This window comes from Bombus impatiens, unplaced genomic scaffold (genome assembly GCF_000188095.3).
Source record: "Bombus impatiens unplaced genomic scaffold, BIMP_2.2 scf_0463, whole genome shotgun sequence".
Taxonomy (NCBI): domain Eukaryota; kingdom Metazoa; phylum Arthropoda; class Insecta; order Hymenoptera; family Apidae; genus Bombus; species Bombus impatiens.
In genome coordinates, this window is record NT_176882.1 from 1,454,736 (window position 1) to 1,471,098 (window position 16,363).

General features: G+C 36.0%; 3 protein-coding genes across 6 annotated transcripts in view; 1 reads left to right on the plus strand and 2 right to left on the minus strand.

Annotated features, from left to right (window-relative positions):
• Window positions 1-10,288, plus strand: part of LOC100749959 (CD151 antigen) — a 90,340-nt gene extending 80,052 nt beyond the window's left edge. For both annotated transcript variants that reach the window (XM_003490594.4, XM_003490595.4), the window contains 3 exons: window positions 5,747-5,920; window positions 7,464-7,625; window positions 8,073-10,288. In XM_003490594.4, coding sequence (XP_003490642.1) covers window positions 5,747-5,920; window positions 7,464-7,625; window positions 8,073-8,219 — 483 coding nt within the window. In that variant the 3' untranslated portion in view covers window positions 8,220-10,288. The remainder of the gene's footprint in view (window positions 1-5,746; window positions 5,921-7,463; window positions 7,626-8,072) is intronic.
• On the minus strand, window positions 10,146-12,357 carry LOC100748701. 2 transcript variants are annotated; one of them, XM_003490665.4, is made up of 5 exons: window positions 11,624-12,357; window positions 11,081-11,406; window positions 10,884-11,002; window positions 10,625-10,805; window positions 10,146-10,549 (listed from the first exon to the last, which is right to left on the minus strand). In XM_003490665.4, exons 1-5 carry the CDS (start codon window positions 12,105-12,107, stop codon window positions 10,367-10,369), a joined length of 1,293 nt encoding a protein of 430 aa, XP_003490713.1. In that variant the 5' UTR covers window positions 12,108-12,357; the 3' UTR covers window positions 10,146-10,366. The 2 variants fall into 2 exon arrangements, with proteins under 2 accessions (XP_003490713.1, XP_033177414.1); XM_033321523.1 differs by having other exon boundaries at window positions 10,884-11,406.
• A 14-nt stretch (window positions 12,358-12,371) lies between these two features.
• On the minus strand, window positions 12,372-15,876 carry LOC100740055 (zinc transporter 9). 2 transcript variants are annotated; one of them, XM_003490597.4, is made up of 11 exons: window positions 15,499-15,876; window positions 14,839-15,316; window positions 14,523-14,709; window positions 14,347-14,429; window positions 14,008-14,131; window positions 13,794-13,932; window positions 13,394-13,717; window positions 13,100-13,312; window positions 12,854-12,988; window positions 12,682-12,795; window positions 12,372-12,604 (listed from the first exon to the last, which is right to left on the minus strand). In XM_003490597.4, the coding sequence occupies exons 2-11, from the start codon at window positions 15,260-15,262 to the stop codon at window positions 12,560-12,562; spliced, it is 1,788 nt and encodes a 595-aa protein (XP_003490645.1). In that variant the 5' UTR covers window positions 15,263-15,316; window positions 15,499-15,876; the 3' UTR covers window positions 12,372-12,559. The 2 variants fall into 2 exon arrangements, with proteins under 2 accessions (XP_003490645.1, XP_012242733.1); XM_012387310.3 differs by having other exon boundaries at window positions 12,379-12,604; window positions 15,669-15,860.
• Window positions 15,877-16,363: the final 487 nt, after the last annotated feature.

Genomic DNA, 16,363 nt, shown 5'->3' on the forward strand with positions numbered 1-16,363 from the left:
AAATAAAACAAGATAAAATAGGAAGGTCCTTTGATCTTAATTTTTCGTGATATTATATCTGAATAACATTGACGTATCGTTAATGCAAATGTTCATATACTTACGAACGAAATACTGGAAAGATTTCGATAAGAACATCTGCGAACAGCATGGTTTATAACCAGCAACGAAATTCACATACTGAACGAAACAACCGGCAACAAATTTAAAGAAGCGAAGACCAGCATCGATATGGATTCAACGGCAATATCACAATCGGTTGAGTAAACGTACAAAGAAACAAAGACAGGACCGTTTGTATCGAGTTGAACGTTCTCTAATTTGTCGTTTCAGCGAGCATGATGAATTTTTCTGTTGGTCGGTTATCGGACAGTGACGAAGTGATAATATCGCTGCTCGTTTCTCTCGAATCCGTTGCTCGTTCCATGATTATCTGGAATTTCTGCATTTTATTTCGTCCACGATATTTCGGAAGCAAAAAGGAAAAAACCATTACATCCATCATGCGACTGAAATCAGATTGTTGATTCCACTCGATCGGAGAATCTTGATTTCCGATTGATTCCACTGTCCCCTGTTCTTTCGTTTCAGTGTTCTTTCGTTTCTCCAGCACTTTCGGCTTCAGGCAGCTTTAAACTATCGTTGCAGTTGCCAATCAACTAGACGAGCATGGATGCAATTTTTGCCCATTATATCACCAGTAATTGGAACATTTTGGATCGATGAGGCCTCGCGAACTGTCGATTATCTTTTTATTCTTTCGTCCTTCGAACGAACGCCGCGTTCAGGAAAATTACTTTTCCAATCGGTCTATATGAAAAGTAGAACGACAGCTCGACCAGCTTGGAAAAACTTCCATTCTCCGCAGATTTTCACTCATTTTCGGTCGAGAATTCTATATCGTGGTCCTAAATTCGTGGTATAAATCAAGTAGGTTATATGGTTCTAAATAAGTGGGAAATGAAGAGTAATAAAATTACGTCGAAGGCTTCGTTCTTGAGAAAATCGAGTTTGAAAACTCGTCAAATACACGTGAATTTGCTTAACTCCCAGATAGAATAGGAATAGATAATCGATAGGAGATTTATGTACGTGTGAAACTAAGTCGAAAACGTGGAATAAAATTTTTCCGTCTGGATCCACGTTTCCGAGAAAATCAAGTTTAAAAATTTGCCCAGTAAACATTAGTGACGTATTCAAATTCCATTTTCTCTAAACTGAGGCCTTAAGCGACAAAATTTTATTCTACGTTTCCAAATTATTTTTCAGTGTAATCAAGAATTCGTCATATTTTTCAGATTGCTGAAATATTCAAACTCGATAAAACATTCGGCGCAATCTCGCTACTTTTTATTTTTACCTTATTTTCACCTACATAATGCAGTACCACGAATTTTCGGCCATCGTATACGAACACTGTTACGTGAAACGAGTAATGAGACTAATGAAAGACCGATTACGCGCCGCGAAATGTTTTCTACGTTGCGTTGTCTCGGTCAACCTTTTGCTTCTCCGTTCTCATAGCCACTCATAGGTCTTTAGCTCCCTTTCACCACCTGTGCACACTATGGCACGAGCGAATCGTCTCATTAGCCGAGCCCATATACGGCGTTCAATTAAAATTTTTGCCGCCGCCGCAACCATCGGGTAGGTAAATCCCGATAACGACCACCGTGGTATTTTTAAGGAAAGTGCGGCGATTTTACACGTTTACGCGGGAAAAGTAAAAGGTGAATCGAGTAGAGTGTCAGTTTGCTAGCGATCAATCGACAGTTTAATTTATCGCGAAAGACAGAGATTTCCTTTTGAAAATTCTTTCGATTTTTAATGAGGAAACTTGGAGACAAACGGTCGAGAAATTTTTTGGCAAAAGAATTATTACGTAACTTTTTCCGGTTCTTAATCAAATACTATACGTATATTGTTTGAGGAATTTGTGACGAAATTGATGACATTGTACCATCTATTTAATCGTCTCATGATTGCTTTCTCGATAAACTTGTCATCTCTTTTAGTACTTTATGAATACTTTCAAGCTTTTACGAGCTTTTAACGTATTCTGTTTCGACATTAAAAACTTTTTGTAGAAACTGAAATAAACTAGAATAAAATATTCAAATGATTCAATTTCCTAATTTAACGTTAGATTGACGTTAATTGATTTAAAAATAATTCCCATTTAATTGATTACTTCCGAATATTTCTCTTTAATGACTGCATTTAATGACCAACTAGAAGCAATATTTATTTGAATCTTGCATCACATCGTAATTAATTATACTCTATTCCAATCAAATAGAAAATATCAATTAATATCAATAATTACGTAATAATATCTTAATATCAATAATTACGTAATACTGTACAAGTTTTTCCAACGATCCAATATAATAATTGATATTTTAACGAAGATTCCTCGAATCGTGTATTTTTTTTTTTCTTTAACAATTTAAAAAAGAGATATTTCGATCGATCTTATTCCGCTTTTATTCCGCTTTCATCTCGCGTCGTTACACGACGTCACTTTCGAATAGAATCGAACCATGTGCCAAGCACGAAGCCGTTTCTGCTCGTAGAATCGATTTATTTGCATTGTCCACGGATATCGGCGGTGATTGCCGTGACCGCGGTCAGTGTTCATGATCGACCGTCTATTCGCTGTCAGCGGTTCTGTCCAATTCTAAACTGTCAATTGCCGTTCCTGCTCGGATGCTGCGGCCAATGTAGTGTACTTACATATCACGCGCGTGTACATTGAATTTAAATTGAAGCGCGCGTATGCACATTGTGTCGTTTTCTATTGGATTGCCGGATTCAGGGAAGAAATTTTCTTCTATCACACTTTGTGATATATTTCAGGATCGCCCGAGGAGACTATTCAAAATTGCATCGCAGGAGCATAATCAATAGCGCGATAATCGATTAACAAAAGAGTTGAAATAACGTGGAACTAGTTAACAATGTACTGATTTTTTAAATTACTCTGCCGTCGAAGACAGACAGAAATGTGTGACTCGTCGTGTCCCTTCTTATAGTTTTTATTTGGATAATAAAAATCTAAATAGATTGATGAACACTTTGACTGCCACGCTGGTCATTGGTGACCGAAACACTTGAACTCCTTACAATTGAAAAAATTGAATGAAAATTGACAGTTAGGGCATTTTGAATATAACCGATAAATAGAAGATACTTTGAAATAAAAAGCGTCCCATTGAACGATTAAACATTTTTATTAGAACATCAGTAAAAAAAAAATGAGAACAAATCTTGCATCTAACGGTGCACTGTGTTTGCGTCCATATCTTGAGGGGTAATCTACGAATATTGTTATAAGCACAGCTTAGAAAATAATCGTAAATGCTACTTTATGATCGTATAATTGAAGTTAGAAGTGTGAACATACCTTACTATTATATATAGAATGAGCAAATACTGTTTATTAATATCTTCTACACGCTTCAACAATATATTCTGCACGTTTTACTTACGACGAAATAACGAATGCGAATGGTTTGTTGAAATAAACGAAGACTTGTTATAAGACTGTTAGCAAGGCGCCACGGTGGTCATCCGTGACCACCAATAAGATAAACAGTCCATTGGGAAAGAATGTTGTCTTACATCATAAATTTATTATTATTTTGCCATTATATGCTTTGAATAATAAAATACTCCAGGGGTGTCCTCAGCGAAACACGTGATTTTGGCGTGGCAGTCAAAGTGTTAACTTTTTTCAATCAGTTCAGTTAACATTTTTCAAACAGTTTCTTCTTACGAAGATGATAGAGAAATGTTTCCAAAGTGATAGGATAGCCATAGAAAATAGTAGACACGGTATTCCTTCTTCAAAAAAGGTTGTTGCGTTCCTTTCTGAAGAAGTTTTCAAAGTTCAAAAGGTAGAGGATTAGAAGAGACGTTACAGCTTGGAAATGTTCAAGATTCAAAGGGTAACGCGTTTTGCGAATCACGAACGAATTCTTCCTTCCTCAGCGATTCGCTTGGAAACTTTACGAAACGATCGACCGTGGCCAGTTCCTCGCAGCTTGAATATTCATGCGGACAGCTCGTCGACGCGTCGGGGATTTATATTCATGAAAATCCTAAAACGCTTCGCACAGCGTTTTGCGGCTCTAACACGTAACAGACCGAATTTCATCACAAAGAAAGTTTCGGTTAATTCCGACGATCTTCGTCAGCTTGTCGATGAAAGCTTGCCGATGAAAGCTTGCCGATACCATCTTCCGAAACGCTATGTTCCAGCACAATATTCTCCTTCGCGGTCTTAGCTTGTAGAAATTTAAATAAAAAATATAATTGAAAAGTTCTTATCCTGCGTCTTTTTCTCTTAGTTCGTACGAACAATACACGCTTTCGACTTTTAAACAATTCGTAAGCTTGAAACGAGCTTGAGAAGATTAACGCGAGTTGAATTTGAGAACGCAAGAGTCGCTCTAACAAATTAATTACGCGCCGCTGATTCTCCTTATTTATCTTTTCCTCCTCTTTCAATTCGAATAAATGAAATTTTGAAATTTTTGAAAAACCGAAATCTTGAAATAGGGCAAGATGGCAGAACGAAACAAATTCACGCGACGTTCGGTTAAAAAAATTAATTGCAAACTGTTGGTTCTTCCGTTTTGATCGACGAAGCTCGGTAAAAGGAATTAATTTTGTTTGATTTGAATATATGACGGGCCCATTCGAATCTCAAAAAGTTCGGAAACATAAAATAGAACAAATTGGCGAAACGAAGCGACGACAAGCAAGGCAAATTACTCAGACTTGGGTTTATTTGCTTGAAAATTAGAGGAACTCGATTTATTCGTCGCGTGCCAGTCGGCTGTTGACAAGCGTGGCATAATTTATCGCGACAGAAAGGAAACAGGTTCCGAACACGTTTTCATCATTGGACTCGACGAGTCGCTGTTGCGTGTGGTTATTAATCGACCGTTCTGAAAAGTCCACGTTGAAGACTCGATCGTTTCCAACTACGAGAGAATCATTGGCGTGATTCACGTTTCGCTCGATGGACCGTGTTCGCGCGTGTTAACGACTCGCTGGACAAAACTAGAAACTTCCATGGAAGATTTACGCGTCCTCTCGCGAGTATTAACCACGATTTTCCGCGTTTGAAGATGCGGAAGTCGTTAGCGGCGGATAATCGCAATCGAGATCGTCGACATCGTGGGAGGTACGGGGGCTGGTTTCAGGGACGCAAATCTTTGACGGAAGCGTTTAATCCTGGTCCTCGTTCGTTACGTTAGAAAGCCTGCGAGTTGACAATGCTTAAGAGCGTTTGCTCTCTAAAAATAATTAACTTTCAATGGGTTAGATCGCGAACGTATGAAATTTCTCATCTTTAATCTATCGATTAAGAAATAATTTGTCATAATGTTACAAGCACTTGTCCATCGATAAAATAGATAATTATTTAGTATGAATTGTAGACAGAAGTTCAACTAATCGATGCTATCTGTGCAAACTAATTGTTTAATTTTTTTTTTAATGGAACATCGATCGGCTACTCTGATACCAAATACTGTCATAGAAATTTCTAAATACTATCATAACCGATCAGTCTGGCTTGTAACGATAAATAAATTGTACGATCTGTCGTAATTTTTTTATGATTGCAATCAAAATCATGTTGCCGTTACGGAGAACGAAGATAGATAGGTATCGTTGTTATATAAATTGAACTATTTCTCCAATTCCCTTCATTTTGTATTCCTTTTCCCTACAGTACGTGTTCGTGGTGATGCTGGTGTTCGTGCTGGAAGCGGGAGTCGGTGCTCTAGCGCGGCTCTACGAGGAACAAGTTGGCCCTGAATTGAAGATGAACCTTAATCGTACGTTCCTCGAGAACTACTCTATGAGGAGCAGGGAAACTTCGGCGATCGACCAAATGCAGATAGAGGTAAGTTACCGATGACATAGTGGCTGTCCAAAGCGATCGGAAGAAGCATAGATCGTTCGGAAATTTAGCGTTAACATGACGTTTCCACCTTGTATTCGCGTTAGTTTATAGAAATTTAACAATTTTAAGAAACACAAAACACGAAGAGATCCCAGGAATATTTATAAAGAAGAACCGTTACGTAAAACTTTTTCCTATAAGAAGAACAAAATTTATATAAAGATTTGTTTCTTTGTAGCATCATGCACATAGAATGATATCTCCTGAATATATAATTAGTTGCCATTATGAGATCGCAGTCGTAAATGACCTAAGCTTTTTGCACGCTACTGCAAATCTCTACAAATGATCCAGACGCTGAATCTTCACTCACTGTGAAGAGATGCCGCTATACTTAACGTTTAGATCACCGACATTCCGAATATATTAAGTACTTGACAAGGATATCTGTTTATGGTACGGTTAGTTTGCTAAAGCGATTTTTCTCCTCCCTTTGCCTTTCTTTTCATCTTTCTTCGTCACTATCTCTTAACGCAATGTAGGATGTCGTTAAGTTTTGTAATACGCGAAATGGCTAAGGGCTGCCTTACGTGGCCGCGATATCGCCTAGCCATTTTTCTCTATACCCTGACTACCGGTGCCACTGTTACTTCGCTACGTTTACGACTGCAAATCATCGTTATCGTGTGGCGAAATGGCCTCGAGTTCGTCCTCTGCGAATCTATTAATGCAGCCGCGGCTCCTTGCATCGATCCGATTTTCTTCTCTCCCATCGTAGCTGCCCCGCGAGAGAAAACTCGACGTTCGTCTTAAGATCGACCGAACCGTTGTTGTTGATGTTCATGGTTTTTACTTTCGACAGTGGAAGAGAAATACTCTTTCGAAGGAATGCTCTTTCGTTTAACAGTCACGCGATGGGGGCTTCTTACACGTTCAAAGATTTCAAGATAATTATTATACGCGACTTTTTGTTTCGAGAATTCGTTTTTAACATTACAACTCTTAAAGGTATCGTCTCTTTAATTTTATAATTAGTTAAGTTCATGCTTCGGGTGATAGGTACTCGTAGCTTGAAAAGATATAATAAACTTGTTATAAAATAGGTAAAAGACGCTATTTTATGGAAAATAGCAGCGGTGTGATTTATACCGTTATAATCCACGCCCCAGCATGTTTGCCACAAAACTTGAAAGAGTTAATTATTAAGCGACACGAAGGTGCTAAAAAGTGCACGTAATTCACAGTTGATAATGTATCACGCTGAAACTTTATTAAAAATAATATCTTTTTCTTTTCGGTGTGTAGGATGACTTAATTAATTTAAAAAATAGAATAATAATAAGTAAATAGAAATTACGAAGTGTAACAGCAAACGTGAAACGTCTATACGAGTCAGAATCGATCTAACCTTCGTCGTCTGGGTTTAACTGAGGATTAAACTTGAAAATACACGTAAATGGGAATAAGTTTAATGTACTTTTCACGATAAATACTAAGTGGTATTTATATTTACAGTTACTTTATTTGTAAATCATTGTTGCAGTTCAAATGCTGCGGAGCCGTGAGATTCGAGGATTGGCTGGTGAGCGAATGGCACAAAGGCGAGGATGTTCTCAAGGACGGAAGCCTCGTCCCAGATAGCTGTTGCAAGACACCGACCCACCTTTGTGGAAGGAGGGATCATCCGTCGAACATCCATTACACGGTACCAATCGATTTTCAGTCGAATCCAATTGTTCCTTCCTTGTTGAAGCACACGCTTTTTCAGTCCAGCTTCGGTCTTCAAGAGCTACAAAGATATGAGCTGTAACATGTTGAACGCCTACTATAAATCGAATATTTGTCGAGTTCGTAGAAAGAAATCTTCCAACATTTTCCCAGTGTAAAAGATTAAACGACAAAGTTGGAAGCATTAGTTGTTTTTAATTGTAGTTGAAAAATCAATTCTTGCGAATTATTTGCAAAATTTTACATACGTAAATGGAGAAACTCATCACTCATAAATGGGTGATATGCAAAACGTTCAACGTGTAAAGACAATACATCGTTATCGTAATTTCTTTAATACAATTTCATTGCACAATAATATAAAAATCGATCTGTGTCAAAACAATGCAACGATCAAATCATTGAATCTGAAAATTTTGTACAGGGTTGTATCTACAAATTTCTGGAGACGACGAAGGACCACTTGATCATCTTAGGAGCAGTAGGTCTAGGACTATCGGTCCTAGAGCTTTTCGGCATCGTTCTTGGCTCGTGCCTGTATATAAAGCTCAGACACGATTTCGACGACTGAGAATTGCTGCAAATCCGCGAGAGCAACAACAACGGCCGTTCCTGGTGCAGATACATGCAGAACGGTGATGGAACCGTTTGATCATCGTACCGGAAAAGAAAGAAGAGGAGCGGTCGTTGAAAAGAGGAGATCCTTCTTCCGACGTTCGCCATTCAGGATTTCCTCCGTTTCTGACGCTGAAATCCTCCCAGCCTCTCGAAGAGACGGACTCTTGGAATTTCTGTCCTATTCTATCCCTCTCCCAAGGGGAGATTACGTACAAAGAGACTCGAAAAGGAAAGAAACGAGGAAAAATGGAGTAAACGGTGCGTGGCGTTTGGGTCACCGTGACGATCTCCCTCGCCACGGAAATCTTCAAAGACGAAACTCTTTCTCTTTCTTTTATACGTCCCGTGCAACGCGGAATTCAATGGAAAGAAGAGGAATAAAAAGAGGAGCAACACTGAGTTACCGATATTCGATAACGAAACGGTCGCGAAATCCTCGCTTCCATTCGTTGACCGATTCACCTCCACGAGGAATCCTATTTCGATCGAATTAATCGGACGAGAGGAAGCGGATGAAAAGAAAAACTTTGTCTTTAGAGTTCACCGACTTCCTCCTCGCCTAAACGAATCTCAATTAATTCACGACTATTGGCCGGGGTCATACCACGTGCATTTTCCATATAAAAGAACCATGACAATTTTAGAAAAAAATGTTTTAACGAATGCCTATTTCAAAGCGTGTTTGTTCTTCGTCGTGAGCAACTCGTGTGCTCGAATCCGAAACTTTTTGTACGCCGTTTCTCTTTCTCAAGGAAGAACGGGGAGGCGTTCTTCTTTTTGTAACGGGACAGCATCGATCACGATGCCCCGTTCACTCGCGACAAGTGATCTCTGGCTACGTCGAACGTACTTGGTTTCACTGTCGGCGAACGTTCTTCCGCTCGTACAAATCACGCTGTCTCTTCGAATACTGCCGTAACGAATCCGCACAAATGTTTCTAAAGGTATATACACAAGTTACACGTACGAGAAGGGAGTTTAGCGTTCTTTAGCTAGTAAAAAGTCACAACGACGTGTTCCAGTGGTAGCGATCGAAACACGGCGCTGTTCCTCGGGGCCAAAGCAAGTCCCCATTTGTCGATTAACCGGACCATTCGATCGTCCTGCTTTTTCACCAAAAATAAAAACAGAAAAAAAGGGTACCGAGAAACGAGAGAACCGATTGTTCGAGCGATCGCGAAACGATCGTTCTCCTCCTATTCTATGAAAGTCGATTGCGTTCCTCGAGTTTTCTTATAACGTAAAAACGATTTTGTCCCTTAATTTATTCGACGAAGGACCTTAAAGATCGTTTACCTCAGCGGAAAGATGGAGGACGTGTAAGTATCGACCATTTCGAACGAGGGAACGACGTGAAATTCGACGAATCCATAAGCTCGGACAGAACTGTAAACAGTGCCTTGATGAGTTAGCGTTTAAGTTCAGAGATATTTTAAATTATCGCCGATGTAAATTCGTGCAGAGAAAACCGCTAGCGATTTGTAAATGTACGTACAGTATTTATTCATATATGATGCGTATATATATATATGTATTATATTGTAATATAATATAATATATATATGTATATATATCTATCTATCTGTTGCTTCGCAAATCAATACGAGCCTTCGCACATTATTTATAGCAAAGTTTGTCGTGCAACGAGAGCACGCGTTGTATCGACGATTGTATGTGAGAATATTCTCTCTCTCTCTCTCTTTCTAAACAAATTGCAATGCACTTTGCGTGCATAATTTATCTTTCTTTAATACTTCTTCCTATTTCCCCCTTATTTTTATTTATTTAAAAACTTGTAAAATTTATTTGCGCAATCGTTGATTCAACTTAATGCCGCGCTCAAGACAAAATCTAAGAACATATTTTATTATTACAACACGATCGCGCCATATGTTATTTTATTCTCAATGTTATTGTCTTCATTGGTATTACATGTACGTGTACTGTCTGTTAGAATTTAGAACTTTATAAATATTGTACATATCAGACCCTATTCTGTTACGAATAAATATTGAAATCGCACACGCCACAGTTCCTCAGCCAAATATGATATTCCAAATTAAGAGAAGTTTCTTCTTTTCCGAAGAAACTTTGATTCATTTACCGTCTGGAGGACTCGATATCGTCCGCGTACTTCTCCATCGACTGTAGGTAAGTCAAGAACGAATCATCTTTAGTACCAAGGGAAACAAACAACCAGGCAAACACTGCAAGTAAATCTTTCGACATGGATATCCTCTGCCAACTATTTAAGTCGTCCAGAAGGGACTGAACATTAGTGACCTAAAATAAAATTTCTTTAATATAAAAATATATTTTTTGTGTGCTTTGTAGGTAAATGTGTAATCTTCTGCTTACGTTTTGCCATACGGTATGATTGGAATTGTAATAATGTATCAAATTTAATTGATCATCGGTTTCTGCGCCGATTTGATGAAGACAGAAAACGACGAGATACAAAGGAACTGCGATAATTGCTTTGTTATGGTCGAAATAAAGCTCACGCAGATGTTCCACGTCGAATCGTGCCAAATCAAACCTAACGATTATGAAGATTAAAAAATTCTGGGAGACGATATTCGACGATTTTTAATTTTTTAATACAAAGTAAACATACTTATCGAACGTTGAAACGATGCACATGGCAATAAGAAACGAAAAGATGTTTGTATAAATCTCACAAAATGGTGAGTATTTTGCGATGAATTCTATAGAATTATTAAAAAATACGTGCAACTGAAAAAAGAAGAGGTTAGATAGAAGATAAAACACAATGATGGAAAGATTTTCTTTTATAAAGTAATGGAAACATACCATGATGAAATGAGTAAGCGCCATACCGCCTAGAAGGCCTTGATACAAAAGACCTGTATTTTTCCAAAATTGTTGAAGCATAATGGCCACCTTTATAGGCGGAGAATTGTCTTCGTCATGAATATCAACGCTACTTGCCCTTTCAGTTTTCTTGTCACTAGGAAAACCTTTTGTTTGGTTAATTTTCATTGTACTAAAACCACCCCTGTGCTGTACGTAAACTTTATCCGTGGTTAATACAGGGAGTGGCACCTGATGCTCATATTTGGTTCGCGCATTTTCTTGCGACCTCCTTAAGATTTCCGTAATAGGCAATTCATTATCCCCTGCAAAGCAAACCAAAGTCATCTGTCTAATTTAATATTTTCGTATTTAAAGTTATTAACCGTTTGACTTGGACGTGAAACATCTTAAATGTCGTTATACATAACACGATTATTAATATTTTTTTCTATAAAAAGTTAAAGATTTAATTATTTTCATACTGTATCATTTTATCACGCAGTCAAAGAGTTAAAGCATTCTCAACATAAGCAATTTTACCTACTAAATCTCGTCTTTTTCGTTTCGACTGTTCCAAGTCGCTTTCATTATAACTTTTGTCCGATGACTCTGAACTGGATGTTTCCTTTCGTCTTTTATTAGCAGCGTCTTCAGAACGTCTATCGTGTCTTCGTTTATTACGTCGGTCGTGTCCTCCTCTCTGCTTTTCAACGATTCTTTCACGATTGTCCTGATACCTTTTTCGATCAACATGCTCTTTGCGTCTCTGAAACTTTTTCGATCCCTTTTTGTCAGATGACACCTCTTCTGCATCGTCGATATCTCCTTGTCCTCGTCGAAACCTATTGGTCTCTTCGGAATTTGTCCATCTAGGTCTAAGAGGCGTGCTGGTGTTTTGCACATATGGTGAATACTCGGTGCTCTCGGTAACCGACGAAGATTCCTCGCTGCTACTCGAGTCGTTTCTACGTGAAACTTCCGGATTGCTCCGTCGTTTCAAAACTCTTTCGTTCGTCCGGTTCATTTTACCGATTCTCCAATGGCGTAAAAATGTTCAATCTTTCTAATATCGCGGTTAGAATACGTCATATTTAAACGTACCTATCTCACTGGAAACGAGAACAGTTTCATACCCGGAACTTCATAGAGGAAAGTATCCATAGTAACCGTTTGTTGTACACTGTGAGAGATACTTGGAAAAAATCGATAATTCAGGACAATATGCGACGCCCATAACGTGCACGTTAAATGTGAAAAGATTAAAAAATAAATTAAAAGTACGGCACAATTATAAATAAGAAATTCAAATTTATTTAGCTTATTTCTCTTCTAATATAAAGAATGACATGAGCACTATTTGTATATAAATAATATGTAAATAGAATACAGCAAATAGGATAGCGCAAGCATTGCTATGAAACATTATTTACATCACAATGTATATCGCTTATTAGTAGCCGTATTGTACATAAATACTTATAAGATCTCCAGGTCACAATGTCGAATCTCGGGATGCTTTTTCTACAAGTATTAAAGAAAAAAGTTAAATCATAGTGTCAAATAGTTAGAAATTCATATATAAAATGTTCTTGGTATACCTTTAGATTTAGTTCCATTCTGTCTATCTCTCCACCAAGCGTATCAACAATAGCTTCGCCATGCTTTAGCATAAATGCTTCCAATTCTTTTATGTCTGTCATTCCTGTTACTTCCTAAGGAATAGAATAATTTGAAAATTAATGTAATACTTTGTGGACATTAAGCTAGTACCTTTAGCATTTGAACAAGATCGTGCTTCTCCAAATAAGACCTTGTTAATTCCCTGCCGTCAAAGTCTAATTCAGCCTTGTACCGAACTAAGTCGTTACCCATATCGATACCCTTGACATCATAGATTGCTCGCACCTGATTATTTCGAATTCAATTAACTTAAATAAATGTATGTATATATATATATATATATATATATATATATATATTTATTTATTTATAACGATACAATCATAAAAATATTACCATTATATCTGCTTCTAATTCCGCATTGATTTTATCTAGATCTTCTTGAGATATACTTCTTCCAATTAAAGCTGTGGCATTTGTATGTATTATAAACCCAGCTATACTGCCAAGTAGACCGCCAACTAAAAGAGATCCAATGGCATCAAACATGGGGTTTTCCAAATAGGATGTTAAACCCATACATGTAGCTGCACATACAAGACCAAGCACCTATCATATTCAAAAGAACATCTCATGTTTAATAACTGCGATTGTTCCTATCCTTTTTTTTTTTGTCTAATAAATACTTACAGCTGCACAATCTTCCATAAGTACGACGTTTACAGAAGGATCTTGTCCTCCTAATACATAGTCCTTAAATGTTTGTCGTTTTTCTGCTGCACCTTTTTTTATTGATTGTATTGCTACTAACAAAGTTGCTCCTTCTGATACCATAGAGCCAACCAGGATAAAATATGCCCAATAAAACGATTCTATTGTCGAAGGATTCAGAAGGCCGTGGATTCCGTGATATATAGATAGACCAGTTCCAACACAAAAGATACCAACTCCAGATATTAAAGAAGATACATATCTCATATTTGTATAGCCATATGGATGATCAGGATTAGGAGTCTAAAATATTAAAAATGTATATAGAGATATAAAACAAGATTTATCTTAATTTCACATGACATAATTTTATGCATACTTGTACTGATTTATGTATACCATATGCTAATATCAATTGATTAAAAGTATCTGCAGCAGAGTGAATACATTCTGAAAACATACTATGCGAACCAGTATACAACCACGCACACAGCTTACATAAAAAATTGCAACCATTGCTAAAAGAAAGAAAGATAAATGTATTATACTAATAATGAAGTATTTTTAAATAAAAATAAAAAGATAGGACTTACATTACAATGGCAGTTAAAACTACTTTGCCAGATCTTCCAAAAAGACCTTCTTGATCTATTGTTTGTGTTTTGCTACCAATTTCTCGTCTATAATCTCTTAATCTTCGTTTAACAGTAAATATATCTATGAAATCATAAAACATTTAAATTAAAAGATTTATATCAGTCCTCCAAAAAGAATATGTTAATAAAAGTAGTGACAATGATCCTGTAAAATGGAAAAATGTCCAGAAGAAAATGAAACTAATCAACTTATCAAATAAAATGTTTTCTAACTCTATTCTAAATACATTTAAGGAAATTCATTTTAAATTATGTGTAGATAAAGCGGAGACTTACTTTGCTGATACGTTTTCTGTTGAAGTTCCTTCTTAAGAAGTTCTTTTGCTAAGATTTCCCGTGATCCCCAGACTTCTATCGCTCTACAAATAAACACAGTATGTTAAACATAATCATCTATTTTTTATTACAATAGTCATCTCATCAGATTTCATCGTTAAAATGTGTAGTATTACTTTGCTTCTACATCTTTTCTCCAAAAAACAGTAATTGGAGGTTCAAACTCATAAGGTGATCTTCTTTTTGTCTTTGGTAAGTTTTCAAGATCGGACGGTTTCAATAAAAAATCTGACATAGCTCTAACTGGTGTAATAAAATTACGTTCTAATGATGATACTCTTTTATCCGTTTTCTTCTTTTTAACTGTAAATAAAAGACATGTGAATACAAGAAATAATAACAATGATGAAAATTAATGAAAATAAAAAATAGAATTAAAAATCAATAAGAAAGCTTTTTACTATACTTTTCTGACTATGTTTCCTTTTGTACCTTCTGTCTTCAAATTTTGTTGCTCTTCTTTAGTCTGGTTATCATCAGGTTTAACATCTAAGTTCCTTTCTTTTAATTGCCCTAAATTTTCTTGTTTTAATTCTATGATTCTTTGTACATTGTTTTGTGTACTTTTACTGGAGTCTACTGTTTCTTCTTTTTGTACTTTTGCTATAACAGATATTGGCTTGGAAATTGTAATAAGAATCCATCTCCATTCTTGCAGATGTTTTACATTATTTGCAGTAAAAATCTTTTGAGGATTCGCAACAACTTGCACCTTGTATCTGGTATTGTAATTATATGTTATCAAAGTATTAATATGTCTCCTTGCATATCCTATTTGAAACATGTATAAACATTCTTTATTGTAATGGCTAATATTATGAAGAACTTTCAAAAGATTAGGCACACGTTGTAACATGTTTTTAATATTGGACCAGTAATAAGTATTGTAAAACAAGCTGAGCCGTCTAACCTGTACAAAAATAAATAACACTTAAGTATTTTGATGAATAGCAATTCTTTTCGTAAACATTCTATTTTGAAAAATGATTTTCTTTTATAAAACGTAGAAATGGAAATATTACAATTTGAATACATTTTAAAAAGTTATACGCGCTTAAAAAACAAAACATATTTCAGTATATTTTTCTTTACCTTCTTTCACATTCACTTATTTTATACAATGGAATACATTGTTAGTAATATTATACGAAAAGATATTGTTCGGTACCAAATTGATCTTAGCAGAACGTTATAGTAAGTTCTCTTCAAACTGTCAAAACGATAATCAGTTACTGTCTAATTCGGCAAGGATAATAAAATACCTATGTAACCGATGATTATTACAAGAAAGATCGTATTTTTATGTAGTAATACATGTTTATAGATGACAAACTTTTTAAATCTATTTCAATATATAAACTCTTGCATGATAATAACATTAATTACATTAAAATTAAAAATTGGATCTAGTGCAAATATATACCTCTATGTAACTATTTTAAGGCTAATACATCACGAGAGTATTAATCATTTTATTAATTTATTCACCATTGCCTTAACTACAAAATTAAATTTTTGTTATTTTGTTTAATTATAAAAAGTATGATTTTTATACGATTCTGTATAGATGTTATCTTATATATGTTATATTAATAAAAATTGTATGGGATTTACAATTATATAAATTCATACATATAACTTATATGCGTTTTTATTAATACCTGCACATCTATCTAACTATCTTTTATCTAATGACGTGTATCATGTAAAATGAAACTATTCAAAAATATACTAATAAATAACGTCATTGATAACGTCAAATGACGAGAAGAATCAAATAAAGAGATGTATACATATATGTATGTGCATACATATTCCTCTTTACAATATCAGAGATGTGTTGAGAGATCGCCAATGAGCATGAGAAAAATTCAGGAAAAAGTTCGCTGCACGAATTACCGCCTCTAGTGATCAAACAGCTGAACTATCCACACATTTCTTCCTCAGATGCTTTTGG

Excerpts from the sequence above, each read along its gene's own strand:
- LOC100740055 (XM_003490597.4), bottom strand. The coding sequence starts at position 15,262 with ATGTTACAACGTGTGCCTAATCTTTTGAAAGTTCTTCATAATATTAGC. Across the intron at positions 14,710-14,838 it reads ACAAAATTTGAAGACAGAAG|TTAAAAAGAAGAAAACGGAT; the intron begins GTACAAAAGGAA and ends TTTTATTTACAG. Across the intron at positions 14,132-14,346 it reads ACAGAAAACGTATCAGCAAA|ATATATTTACTGTTAAACGA; the intron begins GTAAGTCTCCGC and ends ATGATTTCATAG.
- LOC100748701 (XM_033321523.1), bottom strand. The coding sequence starts at position 12,107 with ATGAACCGGACGAACGAAAGAGTTTTGAAACGACGGAGCAATCCGGAA. Across the intron at positions 11,407-11,623 it reads AAAAAGACGAGATTTAGTAG|GGGATAATGAATTGCCTATT; the intron begins GTAAAATTGCTT and ends TTTGCTTTGCAG. Across the intron at positions 10,550-10,624 it reads ATCATACCGTATGGCAAAAC|GTCACTAATGTTCAGTCCCT; the intron begins GTAAGCAGAAGA and ends ATTTTATTTTAG.